The 21,382-nt window shown below is 30.7% G+C and overlaps 1 protein-coding gene across 1 annotated transcript in view; it reads right to left on the reverse strand.

Annotated features, from left to right (window-relative positions):
- Positions 1 to 927: 927 nt before the first annotated feature.
- Positions 928 to 21,382, reverse strand: part of LOC129808907 (BCL2/adenovirus E1B 19 kDa protein-interacting protein 3-like) — a 28,416-nt gene continuing 7,961 nt past the window's right edge. The window contains exons 2-5 of the mRNA XM_055858812.1: positions 8,951 to 9,231; positions 5,154 to 5,224; positions 1,936 to 2,085; positions 928 to 1,852 (exon numbers count right to left, since the gene is read on the reverse strand). Of these exons, the coding sequence (XP_055714787.1) occupies positions 1,801 to 1,852; positions 1,936 to 2,085; positions 5,154 to 5,224; positions 8,951 to 9,231 (554 nt within the window). The 3' untranslated portion in view covers positions 928 to 1,800. The remainder of the gene's footprint in view (positions 1,853 to 1,935; positions 2,086 to 5,153; positions 5,225 to 8,950; positions 9,232 to 21,382) is intronic.

Raw genomic sequence — 21,382 nt, forward strand, 5'->3', positions numbered from 1 at the left:
ATAGTAGATTCTTTAATAATTAAAATTAAATTAAAATTAAAAAAAAAGAAGATGAGGCAGGAAAATGAAAGAAAAAACATCTCTCGATAATGTGAACTCAAACGGTTAACTGCAGCACAGAAGTAAATAATCTTTTATTGTTTGTGCCTTCGGCACCCTTTTTAGATCGATAAAATTTCATGAAATCAAAATTCGCGTCCCTCTCTGTCGAAAAAGATTTGCGTAAGTCTATCCCACTCTTTCGGTCTCAAAATTGCGCTGAACTAAATTTAATTTAGTGGGTTGTTTAAAATAAGAAAAGTTAAAAGAGTGAGACAAGTATATGCAAAACGTTTAAAAAAGAAAGAGAGGTGAATTTCGACTTCATGAAATTTTTCTGATCTATAATTCCACAACAGATAAAAAGAAAAATTGATAAATACTCTGTTCAAATTCAATTTAGATTTTAGTGCGAGAAGTGTGATATAAAAATAAGCAATATATTTGAAAAAGAAAGGTATGGAATTTTCTATTTCAGTCTTCAATTTAGATTTAGAACTTCAAATTAAATCAATGAAAATGTGGTATGACTCTCTTCCACCCATTTTAGATCAGGAAAATTTTATAAAATGAAAATTCTTTTTTTTGCTTTCAAATCTAAATTGAATTTGTGTCAAGTATGATCATCAAGACAAATTCAATTTAGATTTGAATACGAGAGAATGGGTCAGACTTAGACATAGCTCGCGATTCTTTAGTTTAGAGAATCTCAACTCAGCTTATATGGTCTAAGAAGAAATTTGATCTCGTCAGATCAAACCAAAATTTTGCAAAGAATAATTTTTTTTCTACTCACCATTTCGGACCTTTGCAATAAATTGCTAAAACCCTAAAAAAAATTGAACGCAAGAAATTGATTCTAGCAACGGAATAAAATACCATTCAAAATCATTTCACAAATATTTATTTTCCTCTCAAACTAGATAAATTGTTATGCAATGTATATTTCTAATTTGCAGTTTAGAAGTATTACAATATATAAGAGATATTTATTCTTGGATCATTATATCAAATAAACTAAATATATTTTTTTTAATAAGTTTTTATCCATATTTTTTCGTCTGTACTAACACACTAAATTTCTCACTAATTTGAGTTTTGGATTGGGATATAATGTTGATTTTTTTTAGTAGTTACAGTGTATTTTATAAAAGTTCTACTATAAAAAAGAGGAATAATATATTAGAGACTAATTTGGATTTACCTCTTCTCTCCGTTCACTTTACAGACGCGTATAAAAGTACCAAAAAAAAAATCAAATCTTATTAATGATTGTTCCACTTCTGCCATCTATCACATTCATGAAAAATAAATAATTCAGCTCTTTTGCTTAATTTTCCATCATAAATAAAAGAAGTGCAAAACATTTCTACATGTAAATTTTTCTCTATGACCTTCTATCCAAAAAGTTTTACGATATTATTTCACTGTTCCCATCAATAGACACACCGAATTGGCAAAAGAAGTCCTGTTTTACTTTTATTTTATTCATTGTTTCTTTTTTTTATTTATTTATTCATTTTTTTTAAGACATTACGGAAGGATTTTGCAAAAAGCATGAGAAAATGGACAAGAATCCGACATTTTTTTTTTCTAAAATATTTCTCTGTTTGATATCATTGTAAAAAGTAGTAAATAATGTAATCTTAATATTTTATTTTATGCTGCAAAATGTGTGTAAAAAATCTCCTCCAATCGTCAAATCTGTCCATCCATTTAGCCTGGGTCGCCACTTTATTATAGCGCGAGAAACTTTCCTGCTCATTCAATAGACACACGAGTGAGCAAAATTCCTCGTTTACTGAGCCACATTCTGCAAAATATTGGTCAAATATAAAAATAATCCCTAGTCCTAGTCCATCTGCATCAGTTCTTTATAAAGTTAGGAATACTCACCCAAATCCTGCACCAAGAATCAAGGACAAGACATTGGTGAGCAGAAGTGAATACAGCACTTCTTTTGAAAACAGGGAATTCTTTCCAACGCGTGCCAGACGCACGGAATATCCTTGAGCTCGTCTCTGGGGATGCTGGAATTTCCAATCTCTGCAAAACAAAATTAAAATTACTCTTTAGATTAATCTTCAATAAAGATACAACTAGAAAAATTAAAGTCTGTTGATAAGAGATTGAATTTATCGCTTTAAATTTATCATATCGGGTAAATGGCCTAATTCAAAACCATTTCCAGACGCTTTAACTTTGACAGAAGATTCAACACAATTAAGTTCCTATTTTTTCTGAAGAGAATTACATAAATTTGCTTCATCACTCTTCTAGAATGTTACTGTTTAGTGAAAATTCTTTAGATATAATTCGAAAATTTCTTAAACACAAGAAAAATATACGAGTGCAAAATGCATCGATTAGAAACAAATTAATCCAAATGGAGACAAGGGAAAGTTTCTAATTGGAGACAAACTGTGTAAGTGAAACCGCGATGAAAGGCTTCCAAAACCTTGTTGAGTTGCTCTTGAGAGCAGGATTTGTTCTTATTCCTGGTCTGATGGTTTCCCATCTAAAACAATAAGAAAATCTCTCCAAAAAAATCATATTTTCCGGGTTTCCTATTGAAGCATTTGCAGATACTTCAGAACAACCCTTTTTGTTCACGAAATAGGTAATTATTTCACTTGAAAACTTTACATACCGTTAACAATAAAGATTAGCACTTAATTTAAATCAAATTAGCCAGAAATATGACATAAATGTTAAACAAAACGAATAAACAAGTCACTTTATTGTGCTTTTCATTGGAAAACATGGTCGATCGATGAAAAGTTCGATGGTGAAGAGGTACATTTTTAATTTTTCTGAGAAATTAACAAATTAAAATTTGTGAACATGAATGGATTTTCGCTTTATTTGGAGCAAAATTAACTAAATAATGAAACTGAGGTATAGAAAATATATAAATACAGTAATTTAGTACTGTATTTATCGTGAAAACAATGACGTTTCCATTTGGAGTAGCGAAAAATTTCCATTTGGATCAGGTTTTGAATTAGCTTAATTTACCCTACGTATAAATAATATTTCTTTTTAATAAATTTCGATCTTAAAAAATATTAAAATATTCAAAAATTATCGCTCTTCTATAATCTTTTTTTTTATTTTTTCGTAATAAAAAAAATTCTAAAATTGTAAAGTTTTAAATTCGAAGTTTGATACATTTTTTAATAAAAAAAAGCTGGTAAGCAGAATCAAAACTTAGATCATAAATATTCCATGATTAAAATTGGGATTAGGATAATACGTTTTACTTTCCGTTTATTTTCCAAATTTAAGCAAATGCGTTAAATACTAAGCCCTCCATAGTAGTTTAAAGCGGACGAAATGTTCGCATGGATTAAGTCTATCCGAAAATAAAAGAAATCACTGGTGTTGTTTTCTAGAGAAACTCCAAAAAATATATGGTTTTGGTGGGGTTGAAGGAGATTGAAGGAAAAAGGAGGAAAAATTCCCAGTATAGAAATATGAAGAGGTCATCGAAAACTGGAAGTTAATATCTCTACCGTTCAGCCTCTAGATCGAAAAATATATACGATCAATAAATAAAAATTTTCGAAAAAAGTGATGCACGGGTACTTTACCGATTTATTGCCGATTAAGTCCGGTGCAGTTGGATTGGAAATTTCATGAGCTTTCCAAAAAAAAAAATCAAAAAGTCAATTAAGAAATAGGCCCTCCATCGACTCGGTTTATCCTCAGGTGTGTCTATATAGCTCTTAGGATAAGTGTACCAAATTTCGGCCAGCTTGAAATTCCGCCCAATTTTTTTGTTCTTCGAATTTCCATAAATTTTTAGTTTTTGCATACTCTAGAGATTATACAATTCGAAAAATAACAAAAAATATCGCTTCGACAAACTAGATGATGTAAAAAATACATTGGAAGAATTCCAGATGGGCAAGGAACTAAATGATGGTGGCCGAAATAAGCCACCAAAGCTATGTCTACATTTTTATTCAATTATTTTAGGGAAAATAAAGATGATAAACTGTCTACAAGGTTCCAAGCAACATTCCTTAAAATTAAGTTACAAAAACTTCGATTTGAATTAAAAATATTACATTTCAAATTTGAGACTTTGGCGCTTGCATGTAACTATGCCGAAATTTGGCACACTTACCATAATGTTTGCGTAAAATTTGTATACCTCACACATTTTTCAAACTTCCGATACTTGTTGACTTTATAACGCACTAAAAATTTGTAAGAAATTCGTCATTTTATCAATTACAATTAGTCACTTCAATCAGCATTTGTCGTAATTTTATTTTAACAAATTTTTAGGAGATGAAATTTTCAGATAGGCTTTTCTTTCCTTAAAAATGAGCCAAAAATAAGATATTTTTGAATCAAGATTAAATAACTAAAATAAATAAACTAAAATAAACTGTAAGTTAGCTCGAAAAAATATCTTATAGAAAATCATTTGAAAATTGAAATTATAGAGGTTCAAAACAAAGTCAATATGATCTTATCGTAAGTTTCATCGTTTATAAATCATTAACTTCAATATATGGAGATATTAAAAGTTATGGAAATTTGACAAAAAAAATAAATATCAATTTCAATTATTCCACGCAGGGGACTCTCGACATTTCATTTTTCCATACGTTTTTGCATAGAGACACTGAAGACTATTGGCAAGTTTTTTCCTGAAGAGAATTGACTTATTAGTCTGATATATTTCGAAATCGTACATAAAAAGCTATCTAAAAATACATATTTCATAATGTTCGCCGAAGTAATACAAGAACTACGAGCAAATTTGTTTAAGTCGCGGTGCAATAGCTGCAAAATTTTTACAAGGGAAATTGAAAAACAGCTTCACTTTTTATTAGGCTTGATAGGCCCCTGATTCCACGTATAATAAGCGTTTTTATTTCACTTAGGTATTAATAAATGATTATTGTGAAAAGAAAAAAAATGTATTGTATCTATCTGTATTATCTTCTTCCATAATCTTTTTATTTAAATTAATGAGAAATTATTTTCCAAAACACTTTTTTTTTTTAAATCATAATTTAACAAAAAAAAAATGCAGGAAAAATATTATTCTTCATGCATTTCAAACACAATATCTCAAAAAATGAATTTAAACTTACTTTGGTGGCTGCTGATCCGGTCGACTACTCCATTCCCAGAACCAGTCTTTATTTTGAGCAGAATCATTTTCCTGTAAACAAAAACAAAATCAGTTTAATTTTTGGCTCGATATGTTTTTCTGCAATTGACGTTGGTCAATATTAAACACAATTTTCACACAGTCAATTTTATAGGAAATAAGTAAATATTTTTGAAATCATTCTTCAAATAAACTCCCTCAAATTGAGATTATCAATACAAATTTGTGTCTTTGTGCCATGATCAAATATCAACAATTCTGCGATTTTATCATTTCAAATTGTTTACTATCATCGTCGTATGGGCATTACGCATTTTCACATCTCCCCTGCAGACAAAAGGCAGTCATTTGCTTGAGCCCCATTGGGGCTAATGAAATCTAAATGACGCAAATTAAGAACATTTGCATGTTAAATCATTTGGTCAAATACACAATTTTCACGGTAGATTTTTGTCTCTACCGTCTGTTCATGCGCATTTTCTCTGGTTGAGGGGGGAAAGAACTCACTGGAGGTTGAAGTAACTTCCCTTCCTCCGTCAATAGCGGAGTCTCTCAGACAGGCCTTGAACCAGAGTAAACTCCCCATTGGACTCTTTCAAGGTCATGAACTGACGCCACCTCAAACCAATTTCTACATAATTTCACCCACTCATCTCTGTTCAATTTTTTTTTCAATCCTTATTCCCTGGAGAAAGCTTATATTGACTCACGTGGAAATTGATATTTTAAAAGTAATCTCTCGTGTGCCAGGAAATCTCAAACGATACTCAAGTTTCTCCGTAAATAGAAAAATATCTATTAAATCTTTGATAAAGAAGCCACAAAAAGGTACTCTAGGCAAACTCTACGCCAGCTCTAGGCTAGAGTTCAGCTAAAACTTTTCCAATTCTCACTGTTTTTATCACAATTTTTGGTGTTCCTGATATTGATTGGACAATCCATCAAGTGGTATAAATAATAGCGATATATTTCAAGGATATTGGGCTTTCGTGGCTTTTAATGTCAAGTGGGAGAAAAACGCCATAAAAAATTGCCCAATAAATCTGAAAATGTCTTTTCTTAATTTTGCATGACTGTGAATATATGTAATTTTTACCTGGTTATAGTATTTCTGCTTCAAAATAGACATTTTGGTTAACAAAAAAAATTAATTGCAAAATATTGGTCAGTAAAACATTCACTAGGGGAGACTGGGGCAAAAAGTCACAAAGCGGATATTTTATTTATTTGCAAGCTACCCGAACACTCTCCAAAATTTATAATTACCACAGTTTTATAGGAAATTTACCGCTCTACAACTCTGTGAAAGTAATTTTCTTCTATTTTGTAAGGAAATATATTTATCGAGCTGTTTTCTAAAAGGTAATTTTGTGATCATTCTCAAAAATGCTGGGGCAAATAGTATCAGGCATAAGATACTATCACATTTTGATCCGCTGTATTACGGGATTCCGTAAATTTAGGTAAAATACCGAGATTACATATTTTCATAGGAAATTTATACTTCTCCACCTTTGTAAAACACCGTTTTCTCTATCTGAGCGAGAAAAACGCATTTTAAGCTATTTTACAAAAGACTGCAAATCGTTTGACCAATGCAAACAACAACCAGCGAGATGCGGAAATGACGTTTCATTTCACCGTGGGACATCAGAAATTGTTTCGGTTTTTGTTACTTTTTACCCCAAGTGGACGTTTTTAATAAAAGGATTTCTGGAGAAAAGAATCTTTGTAAAATTCTAAAATAGGTAGCGGTTTCGTATTCAAAGAATCCAAATTATACCTATTAGACCTATTTTAACCAGTATCCTTTGTTGAAAATCCTTTAAATACTAAATACATCCCTAAAAATAGATACTAAAATCATCAATCTATAAAACTAATTCCTGACAAATTGTGAGAAAAAACAATAAATATCAAAAAGGGGGACATTCAGTATTTCATTTTATACAATATTCAATGAAACAAACGATTGTATCAGCAAAAAAATGGACTGATAAAATTGAAAAAAAAATCTAAAATTAGATTAAACTGAATCTGTTAATTTATAATTTTTTGTTATCAGCATTTTATTAAAAAAAATGAAAATGAAGATTAAGTTTTGTTTAGTAAATCTAATCAATTTAGCCACGCATTCATATAATAAATCAGTAAAATATTTAAGGCCTCATTATGTATGTGGTTAGTTTTTAATTACTTTATTTAGTAAGAATTAAATTCGGTAATTAGTTTATTATTAAGGAAATCTTATATTTTCTTAATAATAAACATATAATATAATAATTATCTTGTAATATTTTCTTTAAAGACGAAAAATTAAGTAGTTTAGAACCATCTTGACGTCTTAGAGAATATAGTTTTAAATTATTTCTAATCAATTTCAAATTATTTATACTGACAAATATAGAATATTTTTAATTTTACTGACAGAAATGCATAATGCCCAATGCACAATAACTTTTGTTTCGTAAACATGTTTTTGACATTTCAATGAGAGTGAGTGAGATCTAGATCTAGTCATCTCGCTCATTCTCATGGGAAATTTTGAAAACATGTTTATAAACAAAAGTTATTGTGCGCTGGTCATAACTTTTTAAAGCATTTATTTATTTATTTTTATTTTTGAAAAGTGTTTATGGAAATATGTAACACAAACAGAATGAGTTTTATCAAAAACAATAGATTTTGGTAAGTATTTTGTTTAAAAATGGATAAAGTAAATATACTAAGAAAAATAAAATTATGTTGCTTCCCTCTACACTGAAAGAAATCCGAAAAAGTTAAAATAACATTCTGGAAATGTTTATTTTACCCTGCATTATTGATCCGAAATCGGAATAAAATATTATGCTTTTTAGGTGTGTTAGGGGTTAAAGTTACCCTTTTTCATGTTAATTTTACCCTTAAAAAGGTGTAAAATTAACATTAAAAAATGTTGATATATTTTTACACTCAAAAAGTGTTAAAGTTACGAAGAAAAAAAGTTAATCGCACCCTCTTTTTTTATCAGTGCATACAATCGAGGCTCATTGGTTTTCAGATCATTGAACCAATTGTCGATATCCACAAAACTATAAAACACTTTTATTTTGCTAAAAATGAGATTTATTTAATGTGTTTTGACATTATCATCGGCTGCATTGACCTTTATTGTATCTGAATTTGATGCAAATGACGGCCCAAATATCGCCGCCTTGTCGCATCAAATGCTTATAATACAAAAGAAATGCGGTTACGATAACTGTCGTCAATGCACCTGGCGAAATATTAAAGGTCAGCGCCTCTGGTGTTGGTATTACAAACTTTACTTGTTCTAATGAATTGTTGGTCTGGTCCTTTAAAATTTCATTCACATTTATTGAATAAAATAGTTTATTTACTGTTTTTTTTTTGTAAATTTTGTCATATTTTTTTAGTGAGTAGTAAAAATTACTCATAACAATTTATCACTTTTATTAATCAATTTTATCTTTTTACGGATATATTCTTATCCATACAATTTGCTATTGAAAATTAACTGTAAATATAATATCAAATCCTTTTACTGATCAATTTTAATTTTCTCTTTCTCTCCCATTTCAAGTGAGAAAATTTTTCTCAATAATGTTCCTATCTTAGAATATTTAGCGAATGAGTCGCACGCTGTGCGACTTTCTACGCAATTCTCTCTCGCGTGGAAAAAATAGACAATCTCACACGCGATAAGACGTAGATTGTTATCACAGACTGGTGGTACGATGACGTGAAAAAAAATATATCTCCATTTTCTACACTCACCTTGACAGAATTCCAATAGTTGATATAAACCCCCTTAAGATCATCCATGCAAAGTTCTGTGTTGGGGCTGTTTGGTGGTGATTTAGGGCTACTCCTTGGTGAATCACGCCTGGAGCCAGCCAAGGAAACCACCCGACTAGACTCCTTAGACTCACGCTGAGCCTCGCGCAGGAGTCTCAAGTACTCCTCACCAGATGTGAATGGAAGCGGTGTGATACGTTCCGGACTTCGATGACCCGAATTTGTGCCAGATCCATTTGAATTCAGCTCAATCCATGATTCTGCACAGAAACAAATAATGCAGAAAAAAAACACAATTGTAAGTGAGAGTGAAAATTCTACCAAGTGCGCTATATTGCGTGTTGTCTGAAATAAATTTTCATTGAGACATTCTGTAAACAAAGCCACGCTAAAAATAATTTAAACACATTCCAAAACTTTCTCGTGTTGACAGGAACCATTTTTGTGTACAAACAAAATCCTCGATTAAAAAAAAAATTATTGTAGCTATCTTTTTTATCATGTGTACACGTTGTCCATTGTGATATGAAAGGTTAATCATAAAACTGAAAAAGGGGAAGTATTTAGAGAACAAAGGGGATCAATAAACTCATATTGTAAGCTTGGCAATTAATTTAATTTTAGAACTTCCCTGATGACTATTTATTTGAAAGTCTGTCTCTATGCACAATGTGCAGAAGAATGTGTTATTGCTACACTTCATCATTGTGTGCCCCATTTTTTGGCATCAACTGCAGTAAGTGTCTTGCGGAAAATTTAAAATCAAATTCTAATTTTACAAGTTCAATGATTTATATTACATCAAATCAATCAATTTTCCATCAAGTTCAAGATTCCTCATCAAGTTTTCTATCACTATTGGAAAGAGATTAATAAAACAGCACATTTCTCAGCACATGAGAAGAGTTTTTTTTTTCTATAATGTGCCTGAATAATCTCCAATATAATTTCACTGTAAGTCACAACATTTCATTTGACCATATAAATTTTAATTAGAACGTCTAAGTTTCTTATCAGAAAGTTCGCTTTCAATATTTTTTATGGTCATGCTATCACCCTTTAAAAGTTTTGCACTTAAGACACTCTATAAAGCGTGTGTGTCGATAGCCTGGTTAAAGATTTCATTGCAGAAAAAACCTACAATTGAGGAAATATAATTTCAATATAAATACTCCCAATGCCTTGATTCACAGCAATTGGCACTCTCTATGCTAGAGATTAAAGCAAAAACAGAGAAGAATAATTCTCTGGTTGACCTTCTGCCGGAGAGTCAAATACAATAACTTTGGAGGACTGGAAAATAAATTGCATACGTCTTTCCTCTCGCATTTCTTCACATTTCTGTGATAAACCGATTTTTATGTACCCAATAAAGAATGTTTATAAATAAAAAATCCGGTCTCAGCAAGAGAACAAAGTCATTTTTCTATGAAGATCAACAGTTTATCATTTATTGTGCATGATGTCTTTTGAATTTGCTTTTTTCGTGTCGCTTCTGACCATTTTCTCTTAACATATACAAATGCAAAAAAAAAAGAAAATTACCAAGTAACAGCAAAATGATGGTTAGTTGAAAGAAAAATATTTCGAGAGAAAATAAACTTATCAATATTAAATGTTTCATTTCATTGGAAATTGTTCATTTTCAAGGAAACAACTGGTTCACATAAAAATCTCTAAACACGACGTCATCATCCTTTTGAGTTATTGACCCCTTTTTTTCTTGATCAAATTCAGAAGAATTTGTCAAGAAAATTCATTCAAGTCAACTTTAAAATATATTTTAAGAAGAGATTTTTCTAGAGGGCCGTGTCTATATGATAAGAGATTCAAGACGATGTTAATGACGTTAATTTGTGCGTTTTTCATCCTCTTGTAGCGCATTTCTGTTCAATGTCAATGCCAAATGAATGGAAAACCGAAGTATAAATTTGTATATCTCTCGCCCAAAATAGATGAGAAGTTCATGTACAAATATAAACGTCTTCTTCTTTGTTTTATATACTTTAAAAGTGTCTTAAGTGTATCTCTATACTAATATGCTAAATAGAGCGAAACAACAAAATTGTAAAAAAAAAAGGTTCATTGTTGATTTTTGCAATTTTTGCTGCGACTACGTGCGAGTCAACATCTCTCCTGGCCAGATAGAGGTGTCTTCAAGGAGATGTGATAATAAAAAAAAAACTCCGCGATTCATTGTTTCGTGAGAGTTCCTTATCTCCTACCTGATTAGTCATCATTGTTGGAACACAAACAATTTTGTACACAACACATGAGTTTGTAAGAGCAAAAATGATGAGCTAATATCCCATTTATTGAATCAGAGGGATGAAGAGAAGAAAAGAACACGAAGAAGATACAGAAATTGCGCGGAAATGTGACATTAAAATTAGATTTGCTGAAACGCGCCACACTTGTGTACCTCAAAAGTTACAACTATATAATTTTTCTTCTAGCGTTTATCACAAGAAACAGCATGGCTTTTGACGCAAGGAAAATCTTTCTCATGTGCAATATACTACGTATAATCTGTATAAGTGATTGGTCTATCTTTACCAATTGAAGTCATTTTGCACATTCAAACGCTCTGCGAAAAATTGCATTTTATTTTCCTATTGTGCTAATGTATCCACAAGTAAAAGTGCACGAGACATGCACATGGGATGATGAAAAGATTGGCCAAATTGCAAAGAAACTCTATCCTGAGTAAGATGTAATTTAATGAAAAAATTCACAGCTTTCATGCTTCCTGTTCTTTCAGAACTTTATCTGAGTAGAGCATGAAAATTGCCATATTGATTAAGTGATAATCAAACACAACTCTACTACGCAATTTATGGAAATATTGCATAACACAAAAGATGCAAATTTATTCTACATTATGGAACATAAAGAATTTCACATGGAATTTTCACAATACAATTTCATATAGAACAAAGAATTATTTTACATTTCAGCTTTGATGAACTTGAAAAGCTTGAAAAGCTTCCAAATTAAGTTATATATATCTGAAATTATATAAGGAACCTACTACAAAACAGAAAATAGTATCACATTCTACTAATAGTTCATTCACACGTGCTGAATTGTTTTGTGCAATTTCAGTGATTAATGTTGCCGTATGTGGAATTATGCGGGGGAAATTCTACATTTGTAATTGAAATAGTTCGAATAGAAAATCTAAAGCTCGAAGTAATCAAGGCTATAAGCTTAGATATTCCACAGAAAGATGTATTATTTGTTTAGTCCCATACAGAACAGTAGTATAAAAATTAATTAAGGTCTTACCAAAAAAAATAATAATTTTAGGTCAAGCCCTTTAATGAATTTAGCTTCAGCAAAAATCAAATGAGTATTAACGCCTCTAAAATAGCTTTTAGATCCGAGAAAATTTATTAAATCAAAATTCACATCCTTTTCTTTCTCAAACATTTTTTCATTATCGAACAGGAAAAAATTTACACTAAAACTGGTCGCACTTTTCAGAGCTAATGTCGCCCCCGTGATCGAACCCATTCAATCGCAATCAAAATTACATTAACCTAAATTGAATTTGTTGTGACATTCTAAACAGCAAGAGTGCGAAAAAGTGGGTTAGACTTTTGCAAACGTTTGAGAAATAAAATTAAAGGATGTGAATTTTGATTTGATGAAACTTTCTTGATTTAAAAATTGTACTGGATTTATTTGGTCAATAGGCGCCTCGAGTGGGTCAGTGGATAGAGCAGTGGCTCTGTGACTGCGAGGTCGTGGGTTCGTGGCTGAGCGGCAGCAGAAAAAAGATTTCTCATGCCATATCGGCTTCGAATTCGTCCAGTGAATGAATGAATAGTAATGTCAATGGTGCATATTGGCAAAAAAAGTGAACCGCCTAAAAACAATAGAGGCTGGTACGAAAACGAGTTTCGATGTGAAAGTGGTACTTCAATCGATACAAATATTCGCTGTCACTGATCCCAAACACACACCGAGAAGGGATGCTGTGATATAGTAACGGCACTGATTGTCCACACAGAGCTGCGATATAGAGCGGCTACCCGTATCGGGGGATAAGATAGAATAGGAGTGGGGAAGCATAAGGGGCCCAATTGGTGGCCTGGATGCATCGGAATATCCGAAATGGAGAACTGACCCCTGGCAAAATCTTATCTTATCTTATTTGGTCAATAATGCCTCCGATACACTTTTTAGACTAGGAAAAAATAAACACTAACGTCTCTTTCTTTTTTTAAATTTTTTTGCATTTTGTCTATCCCATTCTTTAACTATCAAATTGAATTTGTTGTCATATTCAAAAGAAGAAAAAGAGTGCGAAAAACTGAGACAGAATTATGCAAAATGTTTGAGTCAAAAAATTATCCTGATCCAAAAGCTTTACCGGAAAAATAAAAGGTAAATTCGTACAGTGAAAAAATTGGTCAATAAAAAATTAATTTTGGTCACTAATGGTTCTGGCGGTTCTGGCACATTTTTTTTTGGATCAAGAAAATTTCATCTAATCGAAATTAACGTCCCTTTTGAACTCTTCTTTTTCTTTTGACTGTCATAATAAATTCAATTTTTAGTTCAATCTAATTTTGAATGCCAAAAAGTGACACATTCATATACGAAACGTTTCAGAAAGAGAGGGATGTAAGTTTTGGTTTCACGAAATTTTTCTGATCTAAAAGGTTTGGCAGAGGGATAAAATATTAAATTTGTTTTTTACTAAATTTAATATTTTATTTCTCACTTGAACAGTGTCTTTAGGTTGATTATTTTGATATATATTTTTTTTCATAATATTTAATTAAAATAATAACTGTGACACTTCAGATGGACATTCTAAAAGTGCAAAAAAAATAATAATGACAGAGGTAGCGTAAATGATGTTATGTCCTAAACATAGACCAATCCCTCTATAACAATTATATTGGAAAATAAAATACACGAAATGCAGCCAGGAAATCGGGAAGAAATTGGCGTTACTTCGCTCATATTTTTTGCATTACTTTAACGAAAACCTTTATCCATATTAGTGTTTAACCCTTTAAGGACGAGAGGGGCAAAAAGTGGGGGTTAGAAAAAATAATTTTTTCTGACTTTTTAGTACAAGATACAACTTTAGATGGCCATAAGAAAAATTAATTTTTGGGTCACCGGTGACCCAATCGTCCTTAAAGGGTTAATAAAGTGACGAAAGGTTCAAGAAAATTTGTAGATTATTTTAAAATACTTTTGCAAACATAGTCTAATTTTTACCTTTCGAATTTCGCTCAAGTGAAAAGGCGACATATTCTTAAATTTATATGTTAAATTTCATCTTGAACGGGGCGTTACTTAAAATATTTCTGGGTGGAGCTTTACCATAATGTAAAATACTACTGCAAATACGAAATTATGAATAAAAAATACTTCATTTTGCATAAACTAATTTGTAAATTTATAATTTTGCAAATAAACATTCTTTGTAGATAAAAAAGGGGTGGTTTCATACATACAGAACTTTAGAAAATATAATTATTTAAGGAATATATAGCTGCTCTCTCTCTGTTCGAGCAGTAAAAATTATGTCTAAGAATTGAACTTGTGTTTTTCCATACAGCAATTATCTAGAAAACAGGACATAGTTTGAATGTATAGGGGAAAGTGCCCATACTTTGTACGATCCCAAGCTTCGTAATCACTAATTTTTTCCTATGTTTCTCAATAAATGTGACTCATCGCACCCATATTTTAAAAACTAGGGGAAAGTGTCCAGTTTTTAAAACATAATGTGGAGTCACATTTATTCAAAAACATAGGAAAAATTTAGTCATTACGAAACTTGGGATCGTACGTAGCATAGGCACTTTCCCCTTCAGTTTATTTCCATTTAACAAACAGTTGTAAAGAAAGTTAGAATAAGATAGAATAGCCAAATGCAGAACATGCTCCAAATGCTATATAAAATTTTTTCCAATAATTTTTTATTTATATATTAGGGTCCAAGAAGAACTTCTTTAACAGGGAACCCCTATTGACACTTTTGTCAAAATGTATCTTAATTCTTAATATATTTAATGTAACGTAAGTTTTTATAACGATTTTTCTATACCCTTTCCACGATGTTCAAATTTTATATCCTAAATGGCACAGATTATGGTGTCTATAGATCCTGATACAAATGATTAAAGTGTTCCTTTAACCCTATTATGTGCTATAATCTTGTTACTTGATTTTTTGCGCTCCATGCAGATAAATCGAAAATCCATTCATTTGGATAAGTTTTAAATTTAAAAAAGTCCCATTTGAAGGAGATTCAGTATTTAATTATTCTACGCTACATAAAATTGCTCCTTTCTCCCCTAATTGTATGAACTCTCCAATTTTACAGTGATATAGAAAGTTCTATCATAGTTTATCAAAATAGTGAGAGTGTAAAACATTTTAAGTTTATGTCAGCCCAATAAAAAAAAAACTTGAACTTTGACTTCATCATTTAACCCTCTAAATTTCTCTTTAAATAAATCAATTCAGTGAATTATAGTTAGAGCATTCTTTCATTGCACAATTTATAAGATTGAAATATTCAGAATGATTGAAGGTGGATTGAAGAGGCGTATAGCTAAAATTGTGTCACAACAGAATACAATAAGACGGGAAAATGTAACACCTGACCTTGATACACACTCCTCATTTATTTTGCAACAATTTTATATAAGCATTTCCCATACCTACAAAAAATCCCAAAAATTTATCATCTAGTAAATGAGATGCGACATAAAAGTCAACCGGCGATAGAATTAAATTAAAAAAAAAACAAGAAATTTATACGAAAATTGTGTATTTTCTTACCCGGTGTTAATTTTGGCATAAGCTTGTTTGTTTTGCAAAAAGAAAAATCACTGAATGTTTTGCTTCCTCTTAGCTATTCCATATCTTCACAAATAAGCTGCCAAAAAAATATCCGCGAAAAAATAAATACAGATAATTATACTTCTCGTTTCCTTCAAATAAATAGAAATGTTAGATTTGATCTTTTTATTTTTTCTTTCTTTTTCCTGTAGATAAATTTAAGAAAAAAAGCATTTCTCAAAGAAAGAAAATCTCATAGAGCTTCTTAGTACACTCAGTCCCGGCATTATGCACTTCGGGATTATGCACCTCACGAGATTATGCACATATACAATTATGCATTTTGCCTACTTTTGGGAGTCAATTTATGAAATCATTTTTCAAATACGCCTGATTGTATACTATTTTGTGACACAGGAAATTTGAAGACACTAGGGGAGACTGGGGCAAAAAGTCACAAATCGAAAAATTCAAAATTCAATATCTTACAAGGTAAAAAAGATAGCGGCTGGATTTTTTTCTATAGATAGCCTCCATAGACCTTCTTCAATGTCGTAAGTTTCTTAGAATTCGAACAAAGAATTTAGAAAATAAAAAAAAATCGAAATTTTTAGCCCTATTTTTGAAATATTTTCCTTGCAGAAGATAACAATTATTACCTACTTATTTTCCAAAATTGATGCACTGGTGAATATTTTCTAAATAATTTGGATTTTTTGAATACGAATCCGCTATCTATTTTAGAATTTCACAAAGGTTCTTTTCTCCAGAAATCCTTTTATTAAAAATGGCCACTTGGGGTAAAAAGTAACAAAAGATATAGAGCAAAAAGTATCAAAAAGCGAAGCAATTTCTGATGCCTAACGACGAAAAGAAACGTCATTATCATGTCTCGCCACTTGTTTGCATTGGTCAAACGATTTGCAGTCTTTTGTGTGTTTTTTTTTTCTAAAATAGCTTGAAAAGCGATTTTCTCGTTTTCTCACTTTTCTCGCAGAGAAAACGGTGTTTTACAAATGTGTAAATGAATAAATTTTCTATGAAAATATGTCCTCTAAGTATTTTTTCAAATTTACGGAAGTCCGTAATGAAGCGAATCAAAATATGATAATACGCAATGTCTGGTACTATTTGCCCCAGCATTTATGAGAATGGTCACAAAATTACCTTTTAGAAATTGGCTCGATAAACGTATTTCCTTCTTACAAAATAGAGGAAAATTACTTTCACAAAGTTGTAGAGCGGTAAATTTCCTATAAAACTGCGCTTATTAGAAATTTTTGTAGTAGCTTGTAAAAAAAAATAAAATATCCGTTTTGTGACTTTTTGCCCCAGTCTCTCCTATGCTTATTTTTCAGTAAAAAACTTTAATATTTTTATTAAGATAAAAATTTTAAATATTTTAACAATGTATTGAAGAACTCTGACTAAAGAGTACTGTTTGTTATTGAATTTCTTTTAAATAGTTGAATCTTTTTGTTCTGACTTCATTTACTCCACGCGAAATTTGTTTTATGGACGGTTCATTAAAAAAAAATCGCCTGTGCATAATCCTGGGACTTAGTGTATATTTACGAAGTTACAACTTAATATCTGATAAATTAGTGAAATAAATTGTTTTCTATAATCTCCTGTCTTTCTTCTCTAATTCAGAACAATTTTTAAGTGCCTTAAGTGTAAATATTGTGGAAGCGAACGTGACTGATTTCACGTAGAATACAATGGACGCAGAGTCAGTTGAGATCGACGGGATTCTGTGAAAGATACACGAGAAGTTTTTAACCCAACACACTTCCCATTCACAAAGATTGTTTTTGCAATCAAATGCTAAATATGACTGTATAGTATATTCATCTTTCGTACAAAAAAACAAAAAGTATTTGTTGAAGAGACATTTTCAGGCTTTTTTTGCGGAATATGAATTAATATTGTTGCTCAATTGCCTTAACATATATGGAAATAAAAGTGTGACACCTTCTGACCTTTGCGAAGTTAGAAAAAAAGAGTCTAATGAAAAATAGAAAAGCTGACCATTCTACAAGAAAAAAACCTACCACATTGATCACACTCATCATTTGAAATTGCCATTAAATCCCCAAAAGTTATGAGTCAAGAAATTGAGTTGTTAGGTAAATATTTATATTTATTTTGCCACATTTAATCACAAAGTTATAATGGTTATAATTGTGTTTATTGCTTGATTTCAAAATGTATATATAGCAAGGAAAAAAACTTTACTTTCCATTCTCAACATGACCATTATATACGTACACACTAAGATAAGTAGCGGTAATTGCAAATTGTGTTATCAAACAATGCCCGCGTATGCCTTTCGCCCTCAATAAATCATATTTTCTCACTCTTTCAATTTTCTAAGTCATTATCAACACAAACACTAATACTTTTCTCACCAGTATTTGTACATCAGCAAATAAAATCAATCGTATATGCGAACAATGAAGTATTAAAAGTCACAAAACATTTATATTAAATTTTTCCCACTATAATAACTGATACTGCGTATCCCATGCAAAAATCGCATAAATGTTTTACTCGAAAAACACTGATGAACATCATGCAATGTATTCGCGGAAGTGGAATGGTAAGAGACAAAGAGACTCCTAAATATCATTAACTTTGTCGTAATCAAAAAATTGATAACACGGTTTTTATGGTGATTTGTAGAAAAATGTGCTGAAATTTGCGTATTTAACCCATATGAACTATAGGTGTTTACTAACAAATTAAAGATAGTGTAGGATATTTATCTATCAGTTGAATAACAAACGATCTTATAACATAAACTAACAAGTTTTTAACAAAAATTCCGACTGGAAATATATATCTAAATCGATTTTAATTGAAGCTGAGATTTGTTTTTGAAAATTTTTAAACCTAACCTCAAATTTTACATAAAAATTTGTATAAGTCTGTTAAGAAATCTTCGAAATTGCTTTATACAATTAGAGAAGTACAGGTTTTTCAAGATTTTTATATTCGTTATTTGTATAAATTCTACTGGTTTGAAGATAACCAAAAACCTATAACATAAGACATAACACTCTTTTAGAACCAAATCAGTTTGCTTAATTTAAAAAAAAAAAGAAAACTTTTTGGTGTTTATAATGAATTTAAATCTGCAATATAATAAAAATCTTGAAATATACGAACTTTACAGCAGGACAAATGTTCTTTTTTAATTCTGCTAGTGCTTCCTAAAATTTTACATTATATTTGAGGTTATGTGTAACTAGAATATCACGTTATAACGCCGCTTTTTCAATACTGTTTGTCCCGCAATTACCAACATCACGCTATCAGTGACAAACAAACACTTTTACTTAATTGTGAGCTAAAGTGAAGTGTACCAAATTTCGGCATAGTTACATGCAAGCACCAAAGTCTATAATATTTTTAATACATATTAAATTTTTTGTAAATTTTTTTTAAAGGAACGTTGCTTGGAACCGCATTTGCTTTTTTCTAAAATCATTCTTAATCTTAATACATTTTTCAATGAATAAAAACATAGACATTGCATTGGGTTATATTTCGGCCACCTTGATTCTTATAGTTCCTTTATTCTTTTTTTGCATTGTATAATCTTTAGAGTAAGCAAAGATTAAAAATTCATGAAAATTTGACGAATAAAAGAAATGGCCGAAATTGCAAGCTGACCAAAATTTAGTACTCTACTCTAATTCGGAACTTTAAGATTTGCTAACAATTTTCAATGTGCAAAGGAAATAAAATAATAAAAAAAAACAATGAAGAAGTACTCTCGAATGTAAAGTCTTGTACTTCTTCGTGGCTTTCCCTTTTGCCTACCTAACACAGTAAGAACATTTCAAAATTTCAAAATAGAAATGATTCCGAATTACCCCATTTTATTTTTATTATCCAACCTTTATTAGAAAACAATTTAAAAAAAAATCCGTTTTAAGGTAAGAATTCAACATTCTAATGATATATTAAAGAACTCAGAATAAAATTAAAATTACTTAATTTTCAGTTTGAAAAAAAAAAAGAATTTTGAAAAAAATTAAAATATTTATGATTTTTTTAAAATGTGCGCTGAAATTCTTCGTTTATATTACTGCATTTCTGTATGTTATTCGATTTTTTTGATAGGACACTTTTACGCAGCTGAAGTTTTTCAAGGCTCATTTTCCAAATGTTTATGAATTAAATTTAAGTTAACTATGAAACCACCTAGTTTCTCTTTGTTGTAGGGTAATACAGAACATGTTCTATCAATATTAATTTAGTATATTAAAATTTTATATTTTTTTGCTAATGTGAAACTGCCCCACCTTCTTCTAGTATTTTCATTTTTTCCTTTTTGATTTTGAACCGTCTAGATAGAAAGGGTTAAATGTTGAATGAACTATGTGCGTTATACTGTAACACTAAACTTCAGCATAATTTCTTCGCAATTCTTTTAATAGAAACCACTTTATATAACATAACAATAAATCTTCAATTGACTTTTATTTTACAAATGCAGACGTTAAAGCAACAAATTCGTTGAAGTATTCATTCAGTAACATTGAGGCAAATGTCCCGAAAATTATTAATAAAATTCTATCACTCCCCACAGAGAATTTCATGAAAATAAATAGTCAATTTCCTGACCAACATCATTTAATCAAATTAACTCATACCAATCAGACAACCAAGAATTCTGCCCCTAACACACGAGAAATTTTTATACCAGAGTCAACGCCACGCGCGTCTTTTGCATTCGTCAATTATTTATGACTCAGTGTATTAACATTTCTGGAATAAAACATACAAGTTTTGTTATGGCATCTGATTGAATTATACAGGTGAGTTTTTTTTATAGTAAAATCTAAAGCAAGAAAATTTAGTAATTTCCTAGGTCGCAGTTTCTCCTGTTTCACTCTTATGTATGCAACAGTATACTACATTTCATTTCTTCATATTTAATTCCTGCAAACCGCTTCTATTTTTAGCTAGTGGTCAGATTAATGCGTGTGTCGACTCTTGTTGGTATTTGATTTAGATGCGAGGGAACATGAGTGCAAAAGCATGAATTTAAATTGCACGAGGGATACGTTGGAAGAGAAGCTGAAAACCACATAGAAAATCCACCATCCATGATCATGTCTCAGTTGCATCCGTTCAGAAAATATTGTACATTAAAGAGCTGACAAGAATGAGTGGCAAATAAGTGGGTTGGACGTTGGACGTTTTCAACTAACCGAGAAAGAATATGAGTCTTAGAAGGTAAAATACAAGAGAGGCACACAAAACACCAGAGAAAACAAGAAAACTTTCCAATTTTCCTGCCGGTCTCTCAACAATATTAATTTCTGCTGCAATAACTTTGCGGTCTCTCTCTCTCTCTCTCTCTCTATTTAAACTAGATGACTCCTAGCGTCCTAGCAAATTCAGGAAAGAATTTTTGGCCAGTTACAAAAATTCCTTTGAAAAAAATTAATATTTAATCCAAAAAACACAATGAAAGGGTTAAAAAAAAACTCAATAACATTTTTGTCGGAGGGGCCACCAAAAGGTTATCTAATCAGCAGATTTTTTTTTCATTCTATCTATTCTCACTATCACCCAACA

The sequence above is a fragment of the Phlebotomus papatasi genome, unplaced genomic scaffold (genome assembly GCF_024763615.1).
Source record: "Phlebotomus papatasi isolate M1 unplaced genomic scaffold, Ppap_2.1 HiC_scaffold_192, whole genome shotgun sequence".
Taxonomy (NCBI): domain Eukaryota; kingdom Metazoa; phylum Arthropoda; class Insecta; order Diptera; family Psychodidae; genus Phlebotomus; species Phlebotomus papatasi.